This window comes from Dermacentor variabilis, chromosome 7 (assembly GCF_050947875.1).
Source record: "Dermacentor variabilis isolate Ectoservices chromosome 7, ASM5094787v1, whole genome shotgun sequence".
Taxonomy (NCBI): domain Eukaryota; kingdom Metazoa; phylum Arthropoda; class Arachnida; order Ixodida; family Ixodidae; genus Dermacentor; species Dermacentor variabilis.
This window is the reverse complement of record NC_134574.1, coordinates 141,005,944-141,033,042: the sequence shown is the minus strand read 5'-3', so window position 1 is coordinate 141,033,042 and position 27,099 is coordinate 141,005,944. Positions and strand designations below refer to the sequence as shown.

Below are 27,099 nucleotides of genomic sequence, written 5' to 3'. Positions count from 1 at the left end.
ACCGGCTCCTGCTTACAGCCTCATCTAGAGGCTATAGCAGTACTGTATAAATAATACATAAAATGACATGCTCCAGACTGAGTATTCTCTTGTTCGGCCTCGTGTTTTTAATCACTGCAAATCGCACATCTTGCTGCGGTCACTATGTCTTGTTTCAGAGAGCAGAGTATTCTAGCATACCCCCCTTACCATTCTAGCGTTACCGTTCTTCCATTACTATTACCGATACACCGCGTGCCGCAACGATTGCTCATGCGAGGTGTTTACTGCACATGCGCAGTAGGCGGCAGGCTGTATCGGTAGCTGCAGTGGCATAAAGGCAACAATATATGCGCTTTGTGGATGCGGTATTTTTCTGGGCTAGTTAGTGGCATACCGACAGCTTCGGCCAGCATAACGGTAAGCGATATTCTAGTTTCCTCTCTACCATCCCTGTGTAACGTTATGCTCGCCGAACCTGTCGATTCCAGTACCACAATAGGCACGATCATACGTGCGTATATGCGAACACAGAGGTTGTTATACAGGATTCCATAGGATCATATAGTATTATGGAAATACGGGAGATCATAGGGAGATTTACAAGCAGAAGCAATTGTTGAGAAAGAAAGACGAAGAGAAAGAAAGAAAGAAAGAAAGAAAGAAAGAAAGAAAGAAAGAAAGAAAAAAAAAGAAAGAAAGAACATGCATTTCCTGCTTCGATTCACTGCCGAACCACGGACGGCTACGATCGAGCAATAAGTGGCCGGCGCCCTGACCGCGATGGCCCAGACTGAGCGGGCACCATAGTTCAGCGTGTTCCCTTCCTGGACCAGACAGATGCACGTGCTTTCCTCCATGCCATCACCGCGGCCCCGTAGATCGCTCCTTCCCTCTTCCTACGTCATTACGGACCGTTTGTCAGCGAACCGACAGGGGAAACGAGAGAACGAGAGAGAAAGTATGCGGACTCTGGCGAAAGACAGGAGGCGAAAGGCGGGAGCAGATAGAACGAGCTCAAACATGAGGCGTACAAAAGCACAGAACTATCTCCGGAGCGCGCAGAAAGCCAGGGGTTGAAAGAAAGAAAGAAAGAAAGAAAGAAAGAAAGAAAGAAAGAAAGAATGCCAGGCAACAGTAGCGGAGGGGAGGGGGGGCAAGGGACAGTCGGAAGCTGGACATGTTAGCCGGTAGCCAAATGCCTGGCATGCACCGCGCTAGAAGATTACGGTGAAATGTTAAAGAGATTAATGGAATTATTTTAAAACGAGAAGGAAAGGCAGGAGCAAAGCTTTTTTATAAAGAAGGTGTGGTGCAAATACATTCCGCTCATATAAGAAAGTAGAAGAAAATAAAACGAAAAGCTTCGATAACAGAGATATTTACGGGACTTGTCTCAAGCCTACAGGTGTGTCAAGTCGAGCGCCTTAGGAGTCGCGCGCAAAGCATGAAGCAGCTATTACAGCGCTGCCGTCAATTGATCCGACCGAGGACGTGACGCAGTTGAAGGCGTGCTTAGCAGGCTCGCGTAACAAAGATAGCACGACGATTTGTTATGTATATGTAACGGGACGTCCTTCTGCGTGTCACGCTAAGTGTACGACAGAGACTCGCAAGCGGACACACTCGCTCGTAAGCACACTCACTCGTTTTCATGCGGCACTCACGCACTTCCCATGCGTCAGAGCCAGTGAATGCGAAAAGACGTGAGTGAACGTAAGTGACACCGTGACGGGATTTGAGCGCCGGTGAATGTCGGTGCAGGTGAGTGTGTGAGAAAGGGGTGAGTGTGAGCGCAAGTGTTCCATTGAGTGTAAGCGAGGCGTGAACGTGAGTGTTGTGGGTCAGCGTGAATGTGAGCGAGCGCCAGTAAGCGTGAACGCGAATGCGCCCTAATGTGTGCGAGTCGACGTGGATGCCAACCACCAGCGGATTCAGAGAGGGAGTCCAAGCGGTCGCCCCCCCCCCCCAACCCCACCCTTCAACGCCTCCTCCGAAGATTACCCTGGATCCACCCCTTGTGTGAACGCGAGTGAATGACGGTGAGTGTAAGAGTGCGAATGAGCGCATGACCCGGACAAAATGATGGTGAGTGAGTGAGTGAGTGAGTGAGTGAGTGAGTGAGTGAGTGAGTGAGTGAGTGAGTGAGTGAGTGAGTGAGTGAGTGAGTGAGTGAGTGAGTGAGTGAGTGAGTGAGTGAGTGAGTGAGTGAGTGAGTGAGTGAGTGAACCCTACTTTGTCCACATATGCGCGGCCAAGTGGTAAATAGGCACGCACACAGCCAACAGGCAGTGATGACCCAGAACACGGCATGAAAACTACATACCCGAGAAACGACGTTCTGAAAGGTGGCCTAGAGGGCGCGACCAAGACTAAACGCGCATTGCTCGCTGCTACTCCGGCGAGGCTCGCTGAACAATCCCGGAAAGGAACCGCGCCAAAGTGAAACGTTAGGGGAAAAAACAACAGAGCAACGGTTGGTGGGCTGGCGCGCAATTCTTCCTCGTTCCACGGAGTCAGAGGACGCTGCTGCTTCCACATGGGGGGCGCCGGTGAGGGGGGAGGGCCTTTCAGCCGACACACCCGCAAGCCCTTTTTTCTCAGAACTTGAAGCCACTCGGCCTTGTTACTGTGCCGTTACAGATGTGTACGTTAGACTGAGCATACACGAACAGGCAGACGACCAACAAATATTCTGTCTAAGCAGCGGCGTATAAAAGCGCGTCGTCTGCCAAAACAAATGTCACACTAGCTCGCTACCAACCCAACTTCGTTGGCATCCTAGCGCTTGTGTTTTATTACACACTTGTTCTGGTTCGTGCGGAGTAACATAGGTGCGCATAACAGGTGTACGGGAACTGCAGACGACTCGCAAATCCTTATGTTGAATCGGTCGGTAAATATACGCAGCGATATCGCATCGTCTGCAATGAAGTAATGTGCTAGCTTGCGTTCGTGTACTTATCGTACGATAACAGTGAGTGTTTTAAATGCCAGTGCTTGTGCAGCGCTACAGAGGTATGCAGGCTAAAGTCCATATAAAAACCTCAGCGCTGACGTACACACGACGGCATTGCAGACGCATGGCTCGCCATTCTTCTGTCAAACGGTTGGTTACCAGAAGTGACATTGTGCAACCCCGTCAGATTCCGTCATGTTGTCTATTTCTGCAGTACATGGCGGCGTTCCGAGCCAATCAGAGCCGCCGTACCAGGCCTACGGGCCAATCAGAGTCGACAAGATGGCGAATTCGACAAATACGGCGGAATTTGTCAATTTTCAGAATGCCCCACTCCAGGACTGATAAAAAGCACGTAGTCTGCAACGCAACACGGTCTTTATAGTTAGAGCTCTGCGCAATCTTTCCTCGTCTGTCCCTGCATCGCTGCCCAACCACCTTCCGTTATTGCATTGTTTTCTTTTGCAGAAGAGATCGATCGTCTGCGCCAACGATAGGGACCAGACGCAGCCGACCAGTACCACCTCTACGACAACGTATACTACTACTACAGCGCGACGGCAACACGAGTAGCGGGGAGGGCAAGGCGAGAAGGTCGACGACTCCGCAAAACAGTATACAGTATACTCTAGCGCACGCGCATACACAGGAGCGGGAGTCGGGCTGGCTGCTCGAGCATATAGTATGTAGTCCTAGCAGAAGGCAGCGAGATGCAGCAGAAACGGGTTCGAGAGACAGACAGTGTGACGAAAGACAAAAGAGACACGAAGAAACAAAAAAAAAGAAACAAAGAAAACGAAAACTGCGGAGTACGTGGCTGCAGGAAAACGCTTCTCCCTGTTACACTCTTCTGTTTTGCTACCCCGTCTCCGTTTGTTTTTCGATTCCTTTCCTTTCTTTTTTTTACCTTTATGCGGACGCCACCACGCTGAGTGGTATATACACGGCCAGGAGGGATAGTTTGGGCCTCCTGCTCTTTGTGTGTGTGTGTGTGTGTGTGTGTGTGTGTGTGTGTGTGTGTGTGTGTGTGTGTGTGTGTGTGTGTGTGTGTGTGTGTGTGTGTGTGTGTGTGTGTGTGTGTGTGTGTGTGTGTGTGTGTGTGTGTGTGTGTGTGTGTGTTTCAGAGAGAGAGAGAGAGAGAGAAGGTGAGGGTAAGTGTTCCGGTGAGTGTAAGCTCACACACACACACACACACACACACACACACACACACACACACACGCGCGCGCGCGCAAAAAGAAACCAGCACAAATATGAAACATTCAATGGTGAATTTCATACAATCGGGTCAACGCCCCATACGACCCCTCGGTTATGACGTTTACATAACGATGCACGTAAATGCAAAACGGGCCGAGCTACAATGCCCGCTTCTTCCCATTCTAGTTCGCGTTGCCATGCGGTCCATTCCGAGCTTGAATGAAGAACATGAAACAATAAAAGAAAGGAGCCCCCACTGCCACGGAGATAATCGCATTTCGTCTAACGACGGCCCGCGACCGACCAAGGCTACAATCCTCCCTTCGTCAGTGAACCGTAATTTCGCTTGACTGCATCATAGCGTCAGGAATATATATATATCCCAATCTTTGCTGATGCATGCTGGAGAAAGAAATAAGTAAGGGAGAGGCTCAGAAAGGAGGCGGAAGGAAAGAACGAACGAATGGAAGAGAATGATTGAAGGAAAGAATGAATGAACGAAAGGAAGGAAAGAAAGGATCACCGAAGGAAGGAAAGAAAGAAAAAGAAGACAGGAATGAACGAATGAAGAAAGTGAAGCAAGACCGGACACGCTCTCTTCCGTCGTCCCGCTTCGCTCGACAACCCACTTCCTCCTCCCCCCCCCCCCCTTAATGCGTCCCATTTACTCGCGCGCCAGTCAAGTCAGTCACCATCCTTCCGACGAACCGTTAATGAACGTAAATTGCGCCGCGACCCCGGTTCGCCGATAAAGGAGGGCTGCTCGAAGAAGAAAAGGAAAAAAAACGCGTCGCGCTATAATATGGTCTCCGCCGGCAAACACGAAAGACCAGCGATTTCGTCGTGCCCTGCATTGTGCTGCACGGGGTACACACGGATATAGCTGTTCTGTGCAGCGCCCGCAGAGGAAGCCCGCAGTACGAGAAAAAGCAGCGTTGCACTCGATGTAGGGATGGATTTTACGAACGTCCCCACTTTTGAAATGATAATGCTGGCGGTGGCTGGTTCCCCGAGGCTAGTTATATAAGTTTATTGCTACAGCAATTACATGGACGTTCCGGGTGCATTTTCGCCGTCGGCGTCGCCGTGAGGTTCCGCAAGAGGGACAGCGTGCGAGGGTGAGCCGGCGAGCGCGGTTCAACCTTGAGAGAGGAAAGGGGCTGCCCGTGCCCTCTCCCGTCGCGCAGGACGCAGGGGCGTCAGGCGATGGAGGAGGGGCGTTCTTCTCCGGCGGCTGCTAGGGTGCCTCGATGTCCTCCTCGCCCGCCGCTCCGTATAAAGTGGAGACAACCGCGGCGTCTAATCGCAGACGCCGTAGTAGATGCCTTTGGCGGACGACATAGGGACGCGTTGCCGGCGCTTGTGCGTCTTGAAAGCGATCTGCGACGTTGTCAAAGTGCGCGCCAGCGCGGGCCTCATCTTCAAAGCGACCTGCAATGTTTGCACAGTGCGCGTAGAGCCGGTAGCTTCGTATGCGCTGTGCTTTCGACGTTTCGTTCGCGTTGAAGCGAGAGATACACAAAGGTCAATTCGACCGCTGCTGCTGCCGCGATTCCTCACTGCAACATTTTGACAGCGAGTTTCTGCGCTCATCGAGCGATTTGTGTCCACGTTTACCTGTGCGCGCGTGACCCCGTGCTGGTTAATTTAGTTAAAACACGTGGAAGGGCTAGTTGGTTTGAATCCATGATAAAATGTGTAAGCGCGACTGAGCAAAGAGGTGGATAGAAGCAGACACTCGAAGACAGCGCTGTCTCTGCACGTTTGTTTCTTTCTACGTCCTCGTTGGGTCACGCTCACACATTCTATCCTTGTTAATTTAGTTAGTAAGTGAATGTCTACAAGTTTATACGGCTGATAAAACTACTATCCTTACTTCGTACCGCTATCTACTAATTTTCTGTCGCCATCGGTGCTTCGCTTTTCGGGCGGAAGTGCGAATTTTTATTTTATTTTTTTTCCTGCTGCGTATACATTGGCGACCATTACTCGCCGCCGTAGCTAGCTCAGTAGTGGCTGTGGCGTAGCGCCGCTGAGTTCGAGGTCGGTGGTTCGACACCCACCGCGGCTGCCACCGCATTTTGATGGAGGCGAAATGAAAGAGAAAGAGAAGACGGTCGTGTACTATAGATTTAGGTGTACGTTACAAAAATCAATTTCAATACTTTTAATTTCGTTCACCTTTACTCAATTATCGTTGAAGTTCATGATCTCGAGAACAAGGTCAAACTATGTGTCCAACAGAGTGGATACTGCTTCGTGGTAGCAAAAAAATGTTCAACGGTATGTGCACCATTTCAACGCATTATTAGGCGTTCGCATGCTACGTCATCGGCAAAATTCTCTCTAACAACACTGCGTTCTCAAGAGATTCTGATTTGCATGCCTTCGAACGCTACTAGCGCACTGATCTTTGAATCATCGTAAAACGCTTCTTTTTTATTCCATTCTTTGATGCATTCGATATACTTCCATAGTGGTATCCGGGATCTCGGAAGCCACGCGCGTCGCCACCGGATCTCGGAAGCCACGCATACTTGCCTTGAACGAACTGGCGGGCCTTGTCACCTGGGAAGCGCCACACTGCGCACAACTAACTGGCCGCACGGGGACGCCGACTCGCGGGCGTCAAATGACGAAGACGCGGGTCCGTATACGTTTATTACTGATCGATCAGCTTCGGGGATATTACCTATTACTTTTAGCGCGCGGTGAACGGGATATATATGGGCCACTGACAGGACACCCGTAAAGCGCCCCTAATGACGCGCAACGTTGGGCCTTTGCGTCACACCAAAGATTTCACGCAAAGTTCTACAGACTAGGATAGAAAACTGGTCGAAGAACGTAGAGGGTAAGCGATTTATATACCGGAGAACAATACGGGCCTCGTTCGCGACGGCAGTCACTCGTTCTAAGAGAATTTATGGAGCTAGTTACGGCATGTTTGCAGACTGAAGGCGCACGAGGAGGGAGGTGGGGGGGTCGCGTCGGCCGAAGCTGTAAAACTACGGAAATGCGCTTAATCCTTTAGGCTATGACGTCGGACGACACACGCACAAGTTACCGCGCTGCAGTCTGACCATGGCTTCGTCGCGCGAAGATATAGCCCTATACGACGTATTTCGCTGTGTGTTATAGGTGCAGCCAACAGACACACGGCCAAAGACCGCCTACGAACGAACTATACTAAGATCAACCACAGATTGCATTTGCGATTCGATAAGGAAGTCCGAACATTAAAGTGCCGTTTTCAATTGAGCAGTTTCCTGGCGGGCCTCTGAAGTTTGTTCGAAGCGACGTTTCGCGCTGTGCAGCTATACAGACGGCGGTCAACCTCTGCTTCTATTGGCTTCGACGCCTTCTGACGTCACTAAGGCTTAAGTAAATTAAAACTTGACTAGTCCATAAACTTAAGTTCCACTTCAGCTTAGGCGAACAATTTTCTGATGTCCTCTGAAGACCGTTCGACGTCAACGTTGCGCGTTGTGGATGTATAATACAACGACAAGCACGCACCACCTTCTATACTGGCTATGCTGCCTTCTGACGTCACTATAGGTCTTAGGTTACTTACCTAAGACCAAGTCGCCGTACTGCCTTAACCCGGACGTAATCTTGTTAAGTTTGAAGAAAAACAGGCTGCTCAAAACTATGCATTTTTTCATATTGATTCGGGTAAAAGAAGTAACTCCTGAATTCCGACCCCGGCAAAAAAAGCGAGTGAAGGAGTAAAGCGAACAAGGAGAGCAGACGATTTGAACGAAGAACGCACGCCTGGCCGCTCATCGGCCGATGCAATGGCGTAATGCGCACACTCCTCAGAGATCGGGCAAGCAACGTGTAACGGCTTCACGAGCTCCACGGTTCGCTCCACGGCTCACTGCACGGAACTCGGTGCAGTGAACCGTGCGTGCAAGGAAAACAAAGGAGAGGAAATGCAGCAAGAAGGCGAGGAACAAGAGATTGGCCGGATCGATATCGTCAGCATCGCGACAGGCGGTGTATACTGGCGTCGGAACGGCCGTTCCCGCGAAAAGGAGTCTCGTATACCCACCACGAAAGAAGAAACAAACGTTAACGAAACACACACAAGACAAGTCGACGATGAAGAATAAAAACACGACGAATATAAGGACGAGTTGTGCTCCCAGGCGCATGCGCGTGGCATCGGTGTGCAAGAAGAAGCAGCACAGGAGGAGCTGCATGGGAGCAGCTGCATGGGAGAAATCAAAAGAAAAAAAAAAGGAAGGAGCGCCGTTACGGGTGTTCAAGCGCTCGTAGCGCCACCATGCGAGCGAAACAGCGGAAGTCAACGAGCGGCTTCCAAAACTAAGTGCGTGAGAAATTGCCCGCGCGTCGAGTTTTCTTTGCGCCGCAGTGCGAAAAAAAAATGCCTTGCCGTCTCCGTGCATGAAACGCATGCTGCGTAAACCTCTCCCCCCACCTGCTGGCTCTCTGCAAATGTAAATGCGCTATCGGTATGCGTGCGTCGTCTGTCCGTGTGTGTCGTCGGTCCGCGTGTCTGTGTCTTCTGCTTGTCTGTGCATCCGTGTGCTTATGTCGTCTGCATGTCTGCGTAAAAAGCGTCGCCTGCTCATTTGGTCACTTCCGGGTTCGCCTGCCTGTGTGATGCGCGTACGTCGATCTGCGTCGTCTGCGTGTCGTCTGCTTGCCCGCTTTTCTGTGTGTACCCGGGCATCATATGCTCTCATCTTACCGCATCGATCGCCTCCCACAGCGTCCAAGACCGTCGGTGCGTTGATGCGCGCCCGCTGATCTCGGATGTGTCACATCTCTAGCAAGTGTGTGTGTGTGTGTGTGTGTGTGTGTGTGTGTGTGTGTGTGTGTGTGTGTGTGTGTGTGTGTGTGTGTGTGTGTGTGTGTGTGTGTGTGTGCGTGCGTGCGTGCGTGCGTGCGTGCGTGCGTGCGTGCGTGCGCGCGCGCGCGCGCGTGTGTTTTAAGCTTTCTGCTTCGTCTGTTTCAGGCTTACACGTTGCAGACAAAGGTGTGGGCCTCGGCAAAACCGAGGTACGTGCTGTACACCCCAGAAAGCAGGGTACGTTGCCTGTAGGCGTCCACCCTGGAGCGCAAATCCCCGTCTCTCTCCGCTACGGCTGACTGCGGCGCTGTGAACGAATGCTCGACACGTCGTGGCGGGCAAAAACCACTGCGTGCTCGGAAAGAGTTAGCCGCCGGGAATGATTCACCGAGGTGGCCCCTGGGTGCTGTTGCACCCCCGCGGCACTCGATTTTCTTTTTTTCTCTCTTCTTTACACGACACAGACCCGCTTTCTGTGTTTCTCTCGACAGCTGCCCGCTCCCTTTAAGGCCGGCGAGTGTTGTGCCCCCTGACGGACGAAGCAGCACGCGTTTTTTTGTTTATGTTTACGCCTGGCGGTGGCAGTGGTAGAGCAGCAGCAGCAGCAGCAGCAGTAGTAGTAGTAGTAGTAGTAGTAGTAGTAGTAGTAGTAGTAGTAGTAGTAGTAGTAGTAGTAAGGATGCTAAAACGATGTTACTGTTAAGAGGAAGCTTTAGCTCCGGGCATCCTATCTAATAAATGGGAAATGAGAAATTTTTCTCGGCAACCACTACAGCAAATTTGGTGAGGTTTGTTGTATTTAGAAGACAAAGTTAAAATCTAGTGACTGTTGGTTGCAAATCTTATTCAGGTCGTGAATTTTTTAATATAACTTGGCAAAAAATCGCAAATTTTCAGAAAACGAAACTATGAAATTTGCAACTCTAACTCAGCAGTGGAAAACAATATAACAATACTGTAAATGGCAGCTGATAGTACATTTAAAGCGGACAAAATTAATATATTATACATGGTTTTCAAGGCCACCAAGCTGTCAGTAGAAATTTGGCAAAACCCCTGTAAACGATGCAACATACTCACGTAATATATAAACTGACACATTAAATTTGTCCACTTTGGATGGTCTAATGGATGCAGTTTACAGAACTACGATATCCTTTCTAGGTGCAGAGCTACAAATTTGTAAACTTCGCGCTTCTATATTTTTTCAAACCCATTTAAAGTCCATTTTAAAAATTCCATTTAAAAAATTCAGGCCCTAAATCAAGATTTCGCCGCCAACAGTCATTAGAAGTTAACGTTCTCTCTCAAATGCAACATATTTCGTTAAAATCGGCCAAGTGGTTATCTCAGAAAAACATTTCCACGTGTATTTGAACAGGCTGCATCGCAGTTGGGCCCGAGCCAAAGCTTCCTCTTAAAGTACGCACGGAACGCTATACGGGTGAAAGGAAGTTAATTCGTAGTTTGTCAACGTATCAGCTGCTGAAGGTGTCTCAGAATGGCAGCATAATGCCGGTCTTCCCACTGCACCAAAAATACAATTAGGGTTATTTTATGAATGAATGAAAGTCAGGCGGTTCCCTGACACATTTCCTCGAAAGCGCCAAGCAGTATTAGCGGTGACGCTTGTTTAAAAAGAAAAGAAAGAAAGAAAGAAAGAAAGAAAGAAAGAAAGAAAGAAAGAAAGAAAGAAAGAAAGAAAGAAAGAAAGAAAGAAAGAAAGAAAGAAAGAAAGAAATCGAGAGCAGGCATTACGCCACCAAAAAGAAGGAAAACCAGGTCACAAAGGCGGGAAGAAAACAAGACAGCGTCAAGTTGCGTACGTGGGCCACACAGAACAGGTTTAAACTAGCTACGATTTGCCCGCAACAGTGCGAAAACCAAAACGCCGGAAAATAAGAACGAGCTAAAGTTGCAAAACAACGTCAAAAGTGCAGTGGGTAAAGCAAGCTGCCTCACACACTCCGACTCCCAACTGCAAGCCAAAGCTTCAGATCGGCTACGGATGTGGCTTCAGCCAACAACGAGAGCAGACGAAACGGCGCGTGTGCACTGCTCGTCTGCTAGCACGTGCACGCGTCTGTACTGCTGTTCGGAACTTGGGCGAGCAGACGACACCGGAAAAGAAGGCGGCGAGCGCGGCGTCATGTCAAAGCGCTTTCTCGAGTTCGCGGTCGGTAATCGTTCGTCCGCGCAAAAAACAAAACCACTGTTTTGAAAAGCGCTCGTCTGTGTTATATTCCATCCGTGCTTTACATGTTTGTTTTGATTTCTATTTCCCTACTTTTTTTTTTTTTTTTTGGCTTCGAGCAAGCGGGTACGCCGGTCCAAACGCGGAACTACTTCGCGTCGCGCACTGACGCAGCACGCCAAAAATGCACAAGCCATTCAATGCGCGGGTAAAGCCGGCGTGTAACCTTTTTGTCTGACACGCTCACAGTACTATAACGTAAAACCAAAAGTAAACCGAAAGTGCATATCTTCCAGAAAAGTTCACAATGTTATCGTAAAATACCATATTTTGTTTCTCAGAGCTTTGTCGCGCTGACACCAATTGATTTCGCCGATTTTTCGTTTGCGTACAGCTTGCGGCGAAAGCGAAAGGGATTTGGATGCAGGTGCCGTCCACACGACGCTTCACAAAGCCCCCCCTGGACAGTCCGAATCTATATCGCAGTTATGCGTTTACTATAAGCCATATACGACAATAACGCTTCGGATGACAGATATAAACAAACAAAAGGGCGTTCAGCGGACGCACCCGGTGCACCGCGAACGTATACTCACAAACGCAGACGCAGGTACACACACAACGTGCACAGCTAGACGCAGCAGGAACTCATCTACAACCGTCGCACACAGCCTTGGGTGCGATGTGCTCGCACAAAAGGGGGGAGGGCAGGCGTCACGTCAAACTCGGAAATGCGTCAAGCGTGTCGCATTCGAGAGAGTTCAATGCCACGTTTAATATATATACACAGGCGACAAACGACAGGCCGCCGCACTTGACAAGGCCGGATGTGGACATACATGAAAGGTGTGCCTATAAACGCGTACGTATATGTCGCGTTTATAAATTGGCGTCCTCAAATTGAGGACGACACAACGAGCTATGGAAAGAAGAATGATAGGTGTAACGTTAAGGGATAAGAAAAGAGCAGATTGGGTGAGGGAACAAACGCGAGTTAATGACATCTTAGTTGAAATCAAGAAAAAGAAATGGGCATGGGCAGGACATGTAATGAGGAGGGAAGATAACCGATGGTCATTAAGGGTTACGGACTGGATCCCAAGGGAAGGGAAGCGCAGCAGGGGGCGGCAGAAAGTTAGGTGGGCGGATGAGATTAAGAAGTTTGCAAGGACGGCATGGCCACAATTAGTACATGACCGGGGTTGTTGGAGAAGTATGGGAGAGGCCTTTGCCCTGCAGTGGGCGTAACCAGGCTGATGATGATGATGATGATATGTCGCGTACGTGGAGGGCGCAGCTGATAGCTTGAAAGCCGCGCTATGCGAAATGAAGCGTACACGGCGAATCGCGCAAAATACTTATCAAGGCGCACTAATGAGATCGCCGACGCGAGCAGGCATTTTTAAAACGCTGTCTACAGTAGTACAGGCTAATCTCGATTTGGCGAAATTCTCTACTTAACGAAGTGTTTTCGTTTTCACGTCACGCATTTACAGAGCCTATAATGCGTTTAAAAACTCGCAACAACGAAGTGAACCCAACGTCTCGCCCGATTTAGCAAACATTTAGGGGTTCAGCATGGGGAACGTAAGGTTATGCCGAGTTTCAGTTAATGTGACGGACGCCGCTGCTCCCAAGAATAAACTCACACGCGCTAAAAGCGCATGCGCAGGCAAGATTACCCATTTTCTTCTTCTTTTTTTCTGTGCTTTCGATTAAACATGGCCCATCGACTTCATTAAATTAAAGTTTAAGTGTAATAGCAGTAGCATTATTAGTAGTAGTAGTACTACATTAGCAAGACTTTTCTCTCTTGCCCGGCATAAGCGGCAAATAACACCACGCATGCGCGGTCGATATCGTTAACGCCAACACAACCGTACGCCTGCAAACGGCTATGCATGCTAAAATCCTAATTGACAATTTTCGCCCAAGCACGTGACATATATGTACGACCGTCCCCAAGTGAAGTCCTCACCGACGTGCTAATGCGAGGACATCCACTCCAGGACGCCCGCAGTATATAGCAAAGCTACAGGACGCCCCAAAGGTGTCACGCGAGACCAACATCGCATTCTACGATTTCTAACGCACCAGCTAAAGAAAAGGAAAGTACGTGGCACCCGGCAAGGATGGTCACAGACAACGTACACAATTTCCACGGCGTAAGCACTCCGTCTACAGTCCCACTGCCGCTCCATCTCTTCGCCTATATACCTCCCTCCCGCTTTTCGCGTGGCTGTCGCTGAGTCAGTCCGGACGCAAGCAGCACACAAGTGTTGAGGAACGCGAACTCCAATGTGGACCCTTCGCGCTCTTTTGGTCTCGCTTTGGGTTGTAACCTGTATGCGGTGCGTAAACATAAAATGCTGCGTGAGGTTTCACGTTGTACATGCGATGACAATAAAGATCGTATCGCCGTTAATTGTACAACACAATTTAAAGGGGCCCTGAGCCACTACTCGAGCTTTGTGAAACACACACACACACACACACACACACACACACACACACAGTCCGCGAATAGCGTACGCTACTGCGAACATCTCATGCAAATTTCTCAGTCGCGTGCGCCTTTCAAACGCTCTCTTTTCAACAGAAGCCTGTGCTCCTCACTCTTTTCTGGGCGCGTTATTTCGTTATACAGCAGATTCCCATGCGCGGCTGCTATTGGCCAATGGCTGACGTCAATCAAAATGGGGATCTTTATCAGTGCGCATCTTCCTACTGTGCGCGTCTTCCTACTGTGCGTGCGTGCGTGTGTGCGTGTGTGATTTTTTGACGCAGTTTAATAAAGAGGCTGAACGAAGTAAGCGAAAATCTCATCGCTTTACACGACCTGCCTAACTCACAACGTTTACCCTTAACCGGAGACAGAATGTCAAGCCTTGTACGCGTTCGCCCTCTAATCCTTACGTGCTGCCGTCTTTTTGTCTCTTATCACCGCGCTTATTCAGCACCGACCTCAATTCACACCCTGAATTACCGTCGCTCATCGTCGCTACCGCCGTACTGACTTTACATCGTCACGGCGATGTTTCGTGGAGTTTGGATTGTGAACAATAAGTTTTTTCTTCCTGTAAAACCAATGCTCTATTTTCTTTTTGAGATATCCTTATCACGGTCAATGCGAGCGGGGCGTGAATCACCTTCCTGCAGTAATAACCGCCATAGAAAAACAACTACATGTTCTCGAACGCCTCATAGCTAACGTTGCATAATCAGAATGATTGATTTCAAAAGCACCTTGGAGTAGACTATAGTTTGTTGGTTCATCATAAACGAAGTTTTCTTCTTCAACGCAATCTACGTGAGGACAACGGGAACCCACATGAACACAGGACCAGCGCTGTTTTAACGCGAGAGCCCCCGTGTCGCAAAAAATCCGATGTCGGCGTCGGACGTCGCTTGGCGAAAAAGTCATTCCGAACCACCACCACGCAGGCCTTCCGCGTGGCGCAGAGCCTTTACTGAGTTAGTGAATTCATCAAAGTAACATACGTCAGAAAAATCGTAAAGTACGACTCAAACACAACCTACAGACATGATAGCGTCGGAGTTTTATTTGAATGTACGAGCAAACATAATTCTGTTACGTGGAAACCCAAACATAAACCCCCGCGCCGCTCGGTTCCTTATAATGCGCTCGCCTCCACGCAACTGCAAGAAAGCTGCGGTTGCCGGGAAGCGTGACAAGCAGTCAGGGATCTTTGAAATCTATCGCGTTCCACTCTTAACGGCGAAGCTCAAGCGTCATCCAAATTTTCACACTTGCTCTTGTTTTCGTGCGTTCTTTTTTGTTTTCGCTCCGCCTTGCGCGAACATTGATTAATTCGTTTCGCGGGTTTCTTTTTTTTTTTTCGCGCCTTTACTTGTTTCTTTTATTTTGGCCCCGATCGCTTGTAGCCCACCGTACACGCCCCCTAACGCCTATATTGTTTCCTAAGAGCGGATAGCAAATGAATAAACAAACCAGGGCGAAGTCTGCTCGACACCCATGCGCCGATGCGACGAACGTTTTCCACGCCGGGAGATGCTACGGCAACAACCCAAGACACGCCCAAAGACTTTCGCGAGGCCATCCAATATCCCACTTTATGGCAGTCATCGACGCGCGCGGAGTCATACATTACACGTATATAACGGGCAAGCTCGGCATGTCGTCGCCTATTCGACGATAAGGACACACCGAGGCAAGCAAAAAGAGAAAAAAGATTGCCGAGAAGGAAGTGGCTCCCGCAAGTTTTCGCGCCAATGAGCAAGAAATCCGCGTCCCCTACACCACCCCCCTCGCATCCCAACTCGTTGAAGACCGCCATCGTAGCCATCATCGCATCGGATCGGCTTGGCTTGGCTCCCGCTGGCTGCTTTCGCTCTTTCAAGCCCGACCGAGCCGGGGTCCGAGAACCCGGCCGCCTGTCGTCGCCCTCTGGAGTAGCACAGGGAGAAGGGGGGGTCTTGATCGCGTTATCATGACGCTGAGCTCCCATACTTCCGTCTAGACAGTTGCATGCAGTACGGCGAAAGCTATCGCGCGGGTCTCGTCAGCCAGATTACAGTTTCCTGCTGAAATCACTAGAGGGAGCAGCTGGCGCTGCCATCGTTCAGCTCCCAAGTTTAGGAACGACGAGTGCACTGCTACAAGAAGTTTACACTCTTGGGAGCGTACATCTGTCCCACAACAATGATCGTCATCTATCATGCATGCTTTTCCTACCCTTAACGCTGCGCGCCCGGTACCTTGCGGTCACGAAACGCGTTATCACCGTGACATAGAATTCTTGATAGGAACGTAGCGAGCGCAGAGTTTTCGACAAAGGAAACGCAAGCCAGAGATGACGATTATTGCTTGGGGACAAGATGCACCGCAAAGGGCGTTTTTTTTGTTAGAGCGTACACTCTTAAACAAATGTACACCTTTTGGGGTGTATATTTGCCACGCAACGAGAACTGTCATCTGTCTTGCTTGCGTTTCCTTCCTTGAAAACGCTGCACTCACTACTTTCCTGTAGAGAATGCTCGGTCATGCTGATAACGGGCATGCCGTTCGTTACTTGGAAGTACCGGGTTCGCCGCGCTAAAGAAAATGCGGACAAGACAGGTGACGAATATTGTTGTGTGGCAAAAGGGTGTAATTTTGCTTAAGAGCGTAGTACACGGACTTGTCTCATCTTCGCGCCTGTAGCCCTTTACCTCGACATTTCTACAATTCATTGAAACGTAACAACTAGTTTTCCCTGTGCTTGCTTTGGGTTCACTGTCCTTTCTGCGCATGGTTGTGACTTACAAAAAAAAATTTAAGAAATCGAGCCCCATCAAATCCCTCCATTTTACTCGCTCTTCGAATAAAGCGATACTTCGAATAAAGCGATATCGTAATAGCCGAGGAATTTACGCGTATTGAAATGATGCCTCTTCTCGTAGAACTGCGGCTCAAAGTACTGCAGCGATGAACAAGTTCACGTCAACCGACGCGGCACTCCACCCGAATACGTAGCACATGTAGGTTTCGCCGCGCTGCATGGAGTTGGGGCGCTTGTCATCGACTTTCGGAGGACGAGATGGAAACACGGGTGACCGAATCCCTCCCCTTCCCTCCTCTCCCCACATCATCCCCCGCCACTTATTTCGTTCCGTCCGATACCTACAGCTCTCTGGAGACGGGCATTACGTCTTTCTTTCTTTGTCATTTTTTTTTATCCCGTTCCTCCCTGTGATGGCCCTTTCCGTGTTCCTTTTTCTTTCCTTTTTTTTTTTTTTTACTTCTCCCGTCGCATTTCTTGCAGCCCTGCGGTCTGGAGGATTTCGACCCCGGGCCAAAAAACTAAAAAATAACGATGAGGAACTTTTCTTTTTTTTTTTCCATCGACCGGGGAAGCATTTCTACGGTTCGAATGTTCCTGAAACCGCAAGCTTGTTTCGCGCGGAGGCTAATATAATATCGGCCCGCAAAAAAAATTCAACATAAGAGGAAGTAGAAGTACGCGAGGTTTACAGAACGTTTTGGAGCGATGCGCGAACTGGTGGCGGGGGCGGCGAGGTCAACTGGAGCCTGCAGAAACCGTTACGCATATCGAAGTGGACGCGCGTACGCATTTGATCTGGTAAAAAAAAAAAAAAATAGAAAGTAAGCAAGAATGAACTCTGAGTTATCCGAGGTACGAACGCGCTGCCGCGAATGACTGCAACGTTTCGAAGCGCGTGAGTTTTTCGCAGAACTTAATATAATAAACGTTTTGTGTGTGTGTGTGCGTGCGTGTGTGTGTTCCACTTGCGAAGTTGTTGCGAGTTATCGCAGCTTAGGTTTTATAGACTAGTTTTATGCGCTGCTTGTTATCTCCGACGACAGCATTTAAATCATAAAAAGTAGACAACATTATAACTTCTTTTTCTACTTACCGAGCTTCTTATATAGCCGCTGTGGACATCGCAATTTTGCACTAACTGTAGTAGCGTGAAAGCTAATTTTATTTTAAATCAAGACTAGCATATGGGATAACCGGCACAGTTTTCAAAAGTTGCTTAGCAACAAATGTTTTTCAAAACGGCGAACTGCGCGAAATACAAAAGTTTCAAGTCGTCTGCGCTTTGTTCGCTTTGTTTACAAACATGCAGCTTCGCTGTTGCTGAGTTCAATGTCACGACGATGCTACGGCGCTGCTGTTAATTTCAGTATAGTGTCTCTTTGAAGGCAAGATCAACGCACACGCTTGACATATTTTTCAAAAGTCACTTCGCAAAGTATCGCTTAAAGCAGTGAGCAGTGCAGAAGAACAGAAGTCTCAACGATGGTCGTCTGCGCTTTGCCCGCTTTGTTAACATACAGGCAGCTTCGCTGCCAAGTGTGACGTCACGAAGATGCCGCGGCGTTAAGTATATAATATCCTTCTCTTTGAAGGCAACAATTGGCATAGTTTGCAATAGTTACTTTGCAAGCAAAGTCTTTCGCTCGAATCGGCGAACAGCGAAAGAGAGCAGAAGTGTCAAAGATAGTCGTCTGCTAGCAGTCTTCGTCTGCAAATGTGACCCCCATTGTATACGAACACGCAGCAAACGATTCCCCAACAAGGGTGGTTGCTTGAGCTAGTTGGTAATTCATGATCAAAAATAACGTACATCGCGAAGGACAAGGACTGTATGTCGTCTTCGCAGTCCTTGTCCTTCGCGCTGTACGTTATTTTTGATTCCCCAACACTCGCGGGCACTGCGCACGCGCTGAGAAAATGACGAAAGCGCGCCTCAGTGCGGTGCAAGCGGTGCAGATAATCGGCTAAGTCAGCGATAACAATGCGAAACAATGGCCGGAGAGATAACGCTTTGATTACCAGGGGAATGCAGTACACATTTCGTCACTATCAGTAGCCGCAGGTCGGTCGAATCGGCGTCATACGAAAGAATCTCAAGAGGGGGCGTGACCGCCCTCTCTTCAACGTTCAAAGGCTTCGCCGGTGAATTGCAGAGTGCATCGTCCGATTCCGCGCCAGAACTGGGGACGCTAGCACAGGACGCGGAAGTTGAGGGTGTATTGAAACACTTTTGGAACACGGCAAGGCGTCCGTAGGACATCCGAATCACATCCCAATGTCCATGCACCCTTTCTGAGACAAATAGAACGTCTTCCGGAGGCCCATACATACCACTGATGTTCCCTAAGATATCGCACAGGACCTTTTTCGGCATGCACGTGAATATTTGTCCTTCAATTGGGGACTTGTGTTTGGGCTTCCTCGTAAACAGAATTATGTTTTCTCGCATGTTCGAATTATACTATCCGATGGTATCACGTCTGCAACGCATGTTTACGTCGTAATTTACCAATTCGATGGCAAAACTTATCTCTAAATCTTCAGCTACTTCAATGAGCCTCTTGCGCTTGGCGGAAGGACTTGAATGATCAAGAGTATAATGCGCGTATAATGCCCGTGTGCGCGTTTGCGCTCTGCCCGTTGCATCTGTCACTGAGCGTGCGCTGCGACCGTAACAGACATAGCAAACACTGCACAAAAGGAACTGACATATGTTCCTAACATGTACGCAGCATGTCCCCATGATGGCCCTCGCGGACATGCAAGGGATGTCCGCAGGACACAGAAAACGGGGCCAAACTATCGTGTGAGACGTCCTCAGGACATACACTTGACACATCCCTAGGATATCCGTGGAGGATATCCATATAGGACGCCATTGTTGTCACTGGAAAAATGTTAGCCATCTTTAAACGATGGTGTGATGAACTTGCGAGCCAACTGAATAATGTCCCCCTGCACGCAGCAGGGAATCTATACATCATCACTCAGAAGGTCAAAGTTACGAGGCGCGCTAAGGCTACGGCTCTGGGTCGCTGACGAGCAAGGTAAAGTAGTTCCGCTTTCTGACAGTTCTTATGGGCCGATCGAGTCTATCACCGTCCAAAGACATCAACATGTACATCAACAGACTGACTAAATGTCACACCAAAATGTTACGGCAGGCGTCCGGCTAAACAAAATCGAAAATACTTCACAATGTGCGTACGCTGCTCTCCGAAGCGTACACTTATCTAAGTTTTCATCGTAACACCAACCAGACTACAGAATGCCCCAGCGTATTTCGGCGTCGCCTGTTATACGTATGCATTACGCCGAGTGAGCAGACGTCGCGGTTAAGGATGTCCAAGCTACGGAAGAACACGGTAAACCGTTGCACTGACTGCGCTGATTGGCTGACGCGAATTGTAACTTTGAAAGCAACGGATTAGGGTGAGTGGCACTGTTTTAGCAAATCAACACACTGCACTGGTAACAATGTGAAAATTTATTAAATCGCGGGGCGTATAACGTTCCAAAGTGACACTGGAGAGGTTGTGTCAAGGTGGAATGGGTAATAAAACATTGCGCTATTTATACCTCTGTTATAATTCGGCCCTTCTTGAACAGTTCTGCGGGAATATCTCCACTGGCAGGTATTCTACTTCTTTCAGCTCATTCTCAGTTTTGAAGAAAAGCTGTTGGGGGCAAGGCCTCTTTAACGTTTCTCTAAATCTAAACGCACGCAATCATTTTTGCAGTCCTCCTCATCTGAGCGCGGCCGCCGCAGGGGATCGAACCCATGACCTCGTTTGTGAACGGCAGCAGAACGTCTTTGCCCGTCTGGGCCACCGCGGCACGAAATCGACATGCGCCCTCTTGCAACAACGTAGCACAATACAGAGCGGAGCGGTTCATGAGTTCTGCGTCGCGGAGATTCCAGTAAGAAAGAAAGCGCATGCTTAATGAACTTCTAGAATTAGCACACACACAAGCACACAGAGACAGAGAGAGAGAGAGAAGAAGGAAGGAATGAAAGAAACGAAAGGGGTGCCTTTAACGCACTCATTGGATCGGTTAGAAACAGTAATGACGGCGCGGAAGCAGCCGTATCTAAAGTAAAAACAATTAAGACAAACAAAACAAAACAGACGGCACGCAACTCAAAAGACGCAGCCCGTGTTTACGCAGACGAGGTTCGCGGGTGTATACCGATAAGCCGCGTACGCAAGCCGCGAATAAGGAACGGATAATGGCCGGGCAAAAGAACGGGAAAACAGGAAACAAAATAAAGAACGACAAGACGGAGAAAAAGAAACACAAAACGATAAAGGAGCAAGAGGAAAGAAAAGGGGGGCGTTGAAAAGCATCCCCTCCCCCTCTCCCTGTGTGAAGGGCGTCCGGATTGTTCGAATCCAGGTAGCGTGTCATTCTTCTGCTCTAATAACTCGGCGCCCCGTCAACAGCGCGCAGCAAGAGTTTTCTTTCTTTCATTTGGTTTTTATTTCTTTAGTTTTATTTTTCATTTTGCCTCAGCGCAACATTGCGTTTGATTCTTTTTTACCCGCGCACCGCAGCATGCGAGCTCTCGAATGCGTGCTTGAATAAGAACAAGAAGAATAGGAGAGGGGAGCCAAGGCGGAACAGAATAACGGATAGGATATGGTACTAAGAACAAAAACTCTGTTGACGAGCAGACGACAGGAGAAGGAAAGGGGAGAGCGGGAAAGGTCGACATACAAACGCAAAACACAGATGCAAGAGCACGGCCTAGCCAGCTGTTTTGTGTCGCCAGCCGAGGAAGCGAGATCCCGCCTGCTGCGCATACGTCGTCTGCATGGGCACCACCTAGCACAATCGGTATAATGGTTGTCAGGTATAATATAACCCACCGCGCACACGCCTACAAAATGGTATTCCTCCGCGACCGTATGGCGCTACAGTGTAATGGCGCATAATCGTCGGCGCCAACACTGTTGGAGAAAGGGTGAAAGAAGAGCGACAAAATTTAAAAACAAACGGAGAAATTATCCTCGCACCGTGAGTCACACACACACACGAACTCGCTCTGCCGGAAGCTGTGCAGCGCGCGCGGAGTTGGCTGGTTTTGGAGGTGCCAAGACCGTGAGACTGCAGAGACTGCGGCGGTATGTATGCGCCAAGCAGCAAGAAACCCAACGAGCCGCGAGATACGAGGCAGCAACGTCGGGTTCTCGGGCAGGCATGAGCGCAATCTTTCTTTTTCTCATGCGACGAGTCACTGACTCTGGAAACGGGACCACGCGCCGAATACAGATGAAGGCGTAGGAGCCGGAACACCGCCTTTGGTAACCGATTTCTTGAAAGCAATGCAACCACAACAGTACGCCCCCCTCTGTTGCTTCGGGGTCGCAGAACTTGTCGCGCAGCGACCTAAGCAAACTCACCTGACAAAAAAAGGGAAAATTACCGCAGCCAACAAGATGATATGCTATGAGAACCGGGCACTAAACGAAACTTTCGTGTGCCTACAGTCGAGTACTTTACATATAAGAATGATCTCGCCTGCAGTCACGCATGCACCACCAATGAATGAATGAATGAATGAATGAAATCAAGCACACAGTTTCGGTAGCGCTCGCGCGCACAACACGGAATGGCGCTCTCGCATCTGAGCACTACGTAGCAGACAGGAAATAAGCGCTGCAATACGCATGGCTTACGCTAAATCCTCAGCCGCCGCACCAGAATGTGGGACGCGAAACCCCGCCGCATAACCATCACGCAAAACTTGCACGAGAACTAAGCGAAGCCGACGGCAACAGGAAGGAGAATAACACAACTTTTCAGTACTCCAAACGATCGCTAGAACAGTACGGTAATAAAAATAGCGTGCGACAGTTTTGGACAGTTAGGTACCCGATTGTGCCAGCGGCCGTTTCATCGGCAGAGCGCGTCATAATCGCACATCGGGGCGAGCTGAACAACGTGAGGTGTATGACGCGTCTGTCTTACGCACAGCGCAGGAGGGGCAAAAAAAGTATGCGCGTTGACAAAAAAAATACGGAGCGGTCGCTTCGCTGGCGCTTGACGTACTGCTGGTGCAAAGACGAGCGGACGAGTTGCCCGTAGAGCCGTCCGTGAGGAAATCACGCGAGTCGCTCGCCAAGCCAAAGCTTTTGGCCGCAAACCTGGTCGCAGATCGTTACGGCAGCAGCCCAATTACCGCGCCGACGCAGACGGGAGAGCGAAAAAGAAAGAAATGCCGAAGGACGGACGCGTGATACGGATTCGCAAAATCGGCTGTTCCACTTTCCGGATGTCCCTAAGGATTTCTCCCTATGAGAATAACGGCGGGAGTCTAAAGGACTGCGTGAAATAAACGATCGATATGTGTGCCAGACACCGGCCGTAGCGCTTCGCGAGAAGTGTTTTGGGGCGATCGCAGCTGCCCACGGCTCGTCGCCGCAGTGTCGCGTACGGCGACTTCCAGCAATCCTGTTCTGTTATTTTTTTTCTCGCCGATCGGGCAGCTAGTTCTAATAGCGCGATCCGTAGCGAAAGGGTTGACAACGCCGCCCAGAGAAGGCGTGCAGTGCTTACCTCGGCGATTCATCGGCCGGACACGCACGGCCACTTTGATCTTGTCAGTCGTCATGTTGGGAGAAGTGGTTCGGTTTGCGTCCGATGTGGGGGTGCACGCACAAACAATTAAAACGGGCTAGGAACACCGCAGACGCGTAGGTCTCATGCGACCGGGGTTCACAGCAGCGGCTGGCTACATCATCCCGGAAGGTCCAGCGCGATGTAGGCACGAAAAATCCGGCGGTTTCTCACACGCAAAGCCTCCGCACGGCACGGGAGGAAACTCGCCGACCATGCTCCGACGCCATGTTTCCGAGAGATGGCGAGAAGTTGGTTGGGAGATGGCGCAATCGATACTCGAGCTCTCTCTATTTCTCCTCTCGAGCGCCTCTGCTCAACGAGGCGTAAAATATGAGACGCGAATGTCAAAGTGCTACTTGTTTCCAGAACTTTCATTTGTTCTTTGTAGAAGAGACGGAATCGTTGTTCAACAGCTAACAATTTGTCACGTTGCTGAAACGCTGCCTCAGCTCAGCTTTAGCGGCAGAAACATTTGCGTCAGGCAACGTGCGTTTAAAACGCACCCCGCTCTGTTTTTTTTTTTTGTAACATTGCGCGCTTGTAATGTAGTGCCATCAAATAGTAGTGCGTCTGAACAGTCTTGCAGTCAACTTTAGGAAATGATAAAATGAACTACACCAAACTGTTGTTTCTGTTGTCGAAATTGGGGAGATAATACTTCAGCGCTCGCACGCATGACAACGCCGCGCAACACTTGCGATGTCGCCGTTTGAAACGACCGCTGGCGAATAGCGGTAGGATCTACGTCGTCTTTAACCGGCGTCGGTAACTTTCGGCGCGCGTGGTTTTTGCCCAGTTGTGTTTGGCCTGTGATCAGTGTCGACGCCGTAGCCTCCAGCACAACGAGGCAAGGAAACGATTTGACGATGATGGAAGAAGACAGCGCAGGCTTCGGCGAGCTGCTCCAACAGGCGGAGCAGCTAACTGCCGAAATCGACGACACGGGCCTGCCGCGCGTAACTCGCAACCTGAAGCAAATCGTCGAGGAAGGCCAGCAGCTATGGTCGCGCACGGCTCTTCTGTCGGCCAAGGACACGAACGAGGTGAAGGCTTCCATTCTTCTGGGTTCGAGGGGCTTCGACCTGCCAAGGGCCTCGCAGAAGCTCGAAGGCCTAGCGGCGGTGCCGACCTTCGAGCCGATCGAGGAGGCTCGCGAGACCGACATCCAGGCCTTCCTGCGCAACGAACGCGAGAACGCCATTCTCTCCGTGTTCGCCGAGTCCATCAAGGCGACTCAAGAGGAGGTCGACAGGTTCTGTTACGATGCCTTCGCCAACGAGTGGCAGCGCGAGAAGCAGCGCGTCCTCGACTCGCTCCTGGGACCGTCGAACGACGTCATGGACGTGAGCACGGCCGCTGCCGACACGAGCAGCATGGTGGGGTCCTCCTTCCAGCTTGACACGAAGACGCGAAGCGCCATGTCTGCCGCCGAAATGCCGTACGCCCGCGAAGTGGCCCGTTACAACGATCAGGTGATCAGTGGCGGCACGCGTCCCAAGCTGGCGGAGCGCTTCCGCGACGTCGCCAAGGAGCTCGATGACCGCAGCGCGACGGACATGTGGGACATGGTGTGCTTCCTCCTGGACGCGCCGCTCAGTGCCACGAGCGACGTTCAGCGCACCTGCGCTCTTGTGAGTCAGTCTCGCAAGCACCTGGAACGCATCTACCAGAAGTACATGCGCTTCGTCATCGATGGCAACCGCGGCTACGCGCGCCTGGGCGGCGAACTGGGCACGGTCAACCTGGTCAAGAGCTTCCTCAACGTCAAGCTTCCCGCGATGCCCGCTGAAGGTTACGACGGCAAGCTCGAAAGGCACCCGGTGTGGGCGCTCATCTACTACTGCCTGCGCTGCGGCGACCGCGAGGCGGCCGTCGAGATCAGCCGGCAAGCGCCGGGCACCGCGGGTGAGCTCACGTCGGTGTTCGAGGAGTACGCCGCCTCCGCGGACGGCCACCTGGGCGCGAGCAGCGAGAACCGGATTCGCCTGCAGTACGCCCGCTCGGTGCGCGCGTCGGAGGACCCGTTCAAGCGCGCCGTCTTCTGCATCCTGGGCCGCTGCGACGTCGCCCAGGACCACGCGCTGGTGTCGACGACGTGCGAGGACTACCTGTGGCTCAAGCTGTGCCTCGTGTACGCCGAGGAGCCGCCGTCTCCCGGCGAGGAGCAGCAGGAGCAGGCGCGAGACCACCTGACGCTGTCCAAACTGCAGCGCTCCCTGCTGGAAGAGTACGGCGAGAGCCACTTCGACGCGATGCGCCAGCCGTACCTGTACTTCCAGGTGCTCTTCCTGACGGGTCAGTTCGAGCACGCCGTCGAGTTCCTGGCCCGCATGGAACCGCAACGCGTCCACGCCGTTCACGTGGCGCTCGTGCTGTACGAGGAGAACCTCCTGACGCCGCCGGCTTGCGTGCAGCAGCCCCTGGTCTCCAAGCCACTCACGGGACCGGGCCTGTGCTTCAACCTGGCCCGCCTTGTGACGAGCTACACACGAAAGTTCGAGGCGTCGGATTCGTGCAAGGCCCTCGGTTACTTCTACTTCTTGCGCAAACTCAAGGGCCTCCACGGTGAGAACCTCTTCGCGGCATGCGTCAGCGAGCTGGTGCTCGAGACCAAGGAGTTCGAGGCCCTGCTTGGTAAGATAGAGCCGGATGGCTGCCGCCGGCGAGGCGAGGTCGACAAGTTCAACTTTGACACCGAGCGTGTCATTGAAGCCGTGGCAGCAGACTGTGAAAGCAGAGGCTTGTACGAGGAAGCGGTGCGTCTGTACGACTTGTGCGGAAAGCATGAAGATGCCATCAGGCTTCTCTGTCGACTGCTTGCGCAACACGTGCCCAGCGCATCAGGTCCCGCTTGGGAGCGGCTGCGGGACCTGGCCATCGAGCTTGCCACCCGATACCAAAACCACACCAGCCACGCATCGGCGGAAGCTCTGTCGTCCCTGTGCCTGCTGCTAGATTTGGGGACATTCTTCAACCTTACACATCAGCACAAGACTGCGCTTGCCTTGGACACGATGCGCCAGCTTCGGTTGGTCCCATTCAATCCTTCCCACGTGGAGGAGAGCGTTGCGGCATTTTCGCGAAGATCTGAAGACATTCGTCGGATTCTGGCCGACATACTTTTGGCGGTGATGAACCTGCTGTACGGGCAGTACAAGGAAATAAAGGGGCCAGATGAGGTCCAGAAACGGGAGCTGCGTTCACAGGCGAGGGCCATCATCATGTTCGCTGGCAGTATCCCGTACAGAATGCCCGGGGACACCACTGCCAGGCTTGTCCAGATGGAAGTACTGATGTGCTGAGGTGTCGCTTCTCTCTAGCAGTTACCTTTATTTTAATTGGATGTGAATCAGCATTTGGTGGCCGTAATAAACGTGCTCATTTCTAGTATGCTAAAAGTGTGACCAACAGACCGTGTGCATGTTTGCAGATGGAAGCGAGTGGTCTTGCCAAGCTGAATGTATAGACCAAAGTTGTACATGATATAAAGGAAGTGCTTCTTTTTAAAACTTTCACTCAGTTTATTTGGCACATCATGTCACATAGTGACATGTCCATGTTTCATGTGACTTGTTTTAGTCCATGAGCCCTGAAAGTTCTAAACCATTAATTAAGCATTCTCCGGTTATTTAGCTTCGTGTAGTGTACTTGTTCAGAACCTCCAACATACACAACTACTCTCGCTTGTGCATGCACTGGCCAGCATGTTCATGACACATTCATATTACTTCTGTGCTGCCTGTAATCGGGCTATATGTTTATCAATGAAGCGGGCATTTCAACAGATACAGGATAGAGTGATTGGTTATTTGCACAGCCGGCATGTCTGCAGAAATGGAAAAGAAAAAGAAGAAGCAGATGCATGAATTGGCTCCGCAGTTCTTTGCTTTGAACACTGTTTTTAGTGCCTGACTTCTGAAAGCCTCGTAAGACATATTGAAATAGCATTCCTAGAAAATTTGTATCGCCAACTGCGGCACCACAGCAGGTGTGGCCTTCTGCTGCCAAGCTTGAG

At 50.5% G+C, this 27,099-nt stretch overlaps 2 protein-coding genes across 5 annotated transcripts in view; one reads left to right on the top strand and one right to left on the bottom strand.

Moving 5' to 3' along the window:
* Positions 1–23,339, bottom strand: part of Khc-73 (Kinesin heavy chain 73) — a 119,511-nt gene extending 96,172 nt beyond the window's left edge. For 3 of the 4 annotated variants that reach the window (XM_075699436.1, XM_075699438.1, XM_075699437.1), the window contains exon 1: positions 23,022–23,339. In XM_075699436.1, coding sequence (XP_075555551.1) covers positions 23,022–23,076 — 55 coding nt within the window. In that variant the 5' untranslated portion in view covers positions 23,077–23,339. Of the gene's footprint in view, positions 1–11,750; positions 11,771–23,021 lie in introns of those variants that run through there. The other variant, XM_075699439.1, reaches the window with a different exon arrangement.
* A 483-nt stretch (positions 23,340–23,822) lies between these two features.
* Positions 23,823–26,599, top strand: LOC142588013 (nuclear pore complex protein Nup93-like). Its single transcript, XM_075699440.1, has one exon. The coding sequence runs from the start codon at positions 23,951–23,953 to the stop codon at positions 26,384–26,386; it is 2,436 nt and encodes an 811-aa protein (XP_075555555.1). The 5' UTR covers positions 23,823–23,950; the 3' UTR covers positions 26,387–26,599.
* Positions 26,600–27,099: the final 500 nt, after the last annotated feature.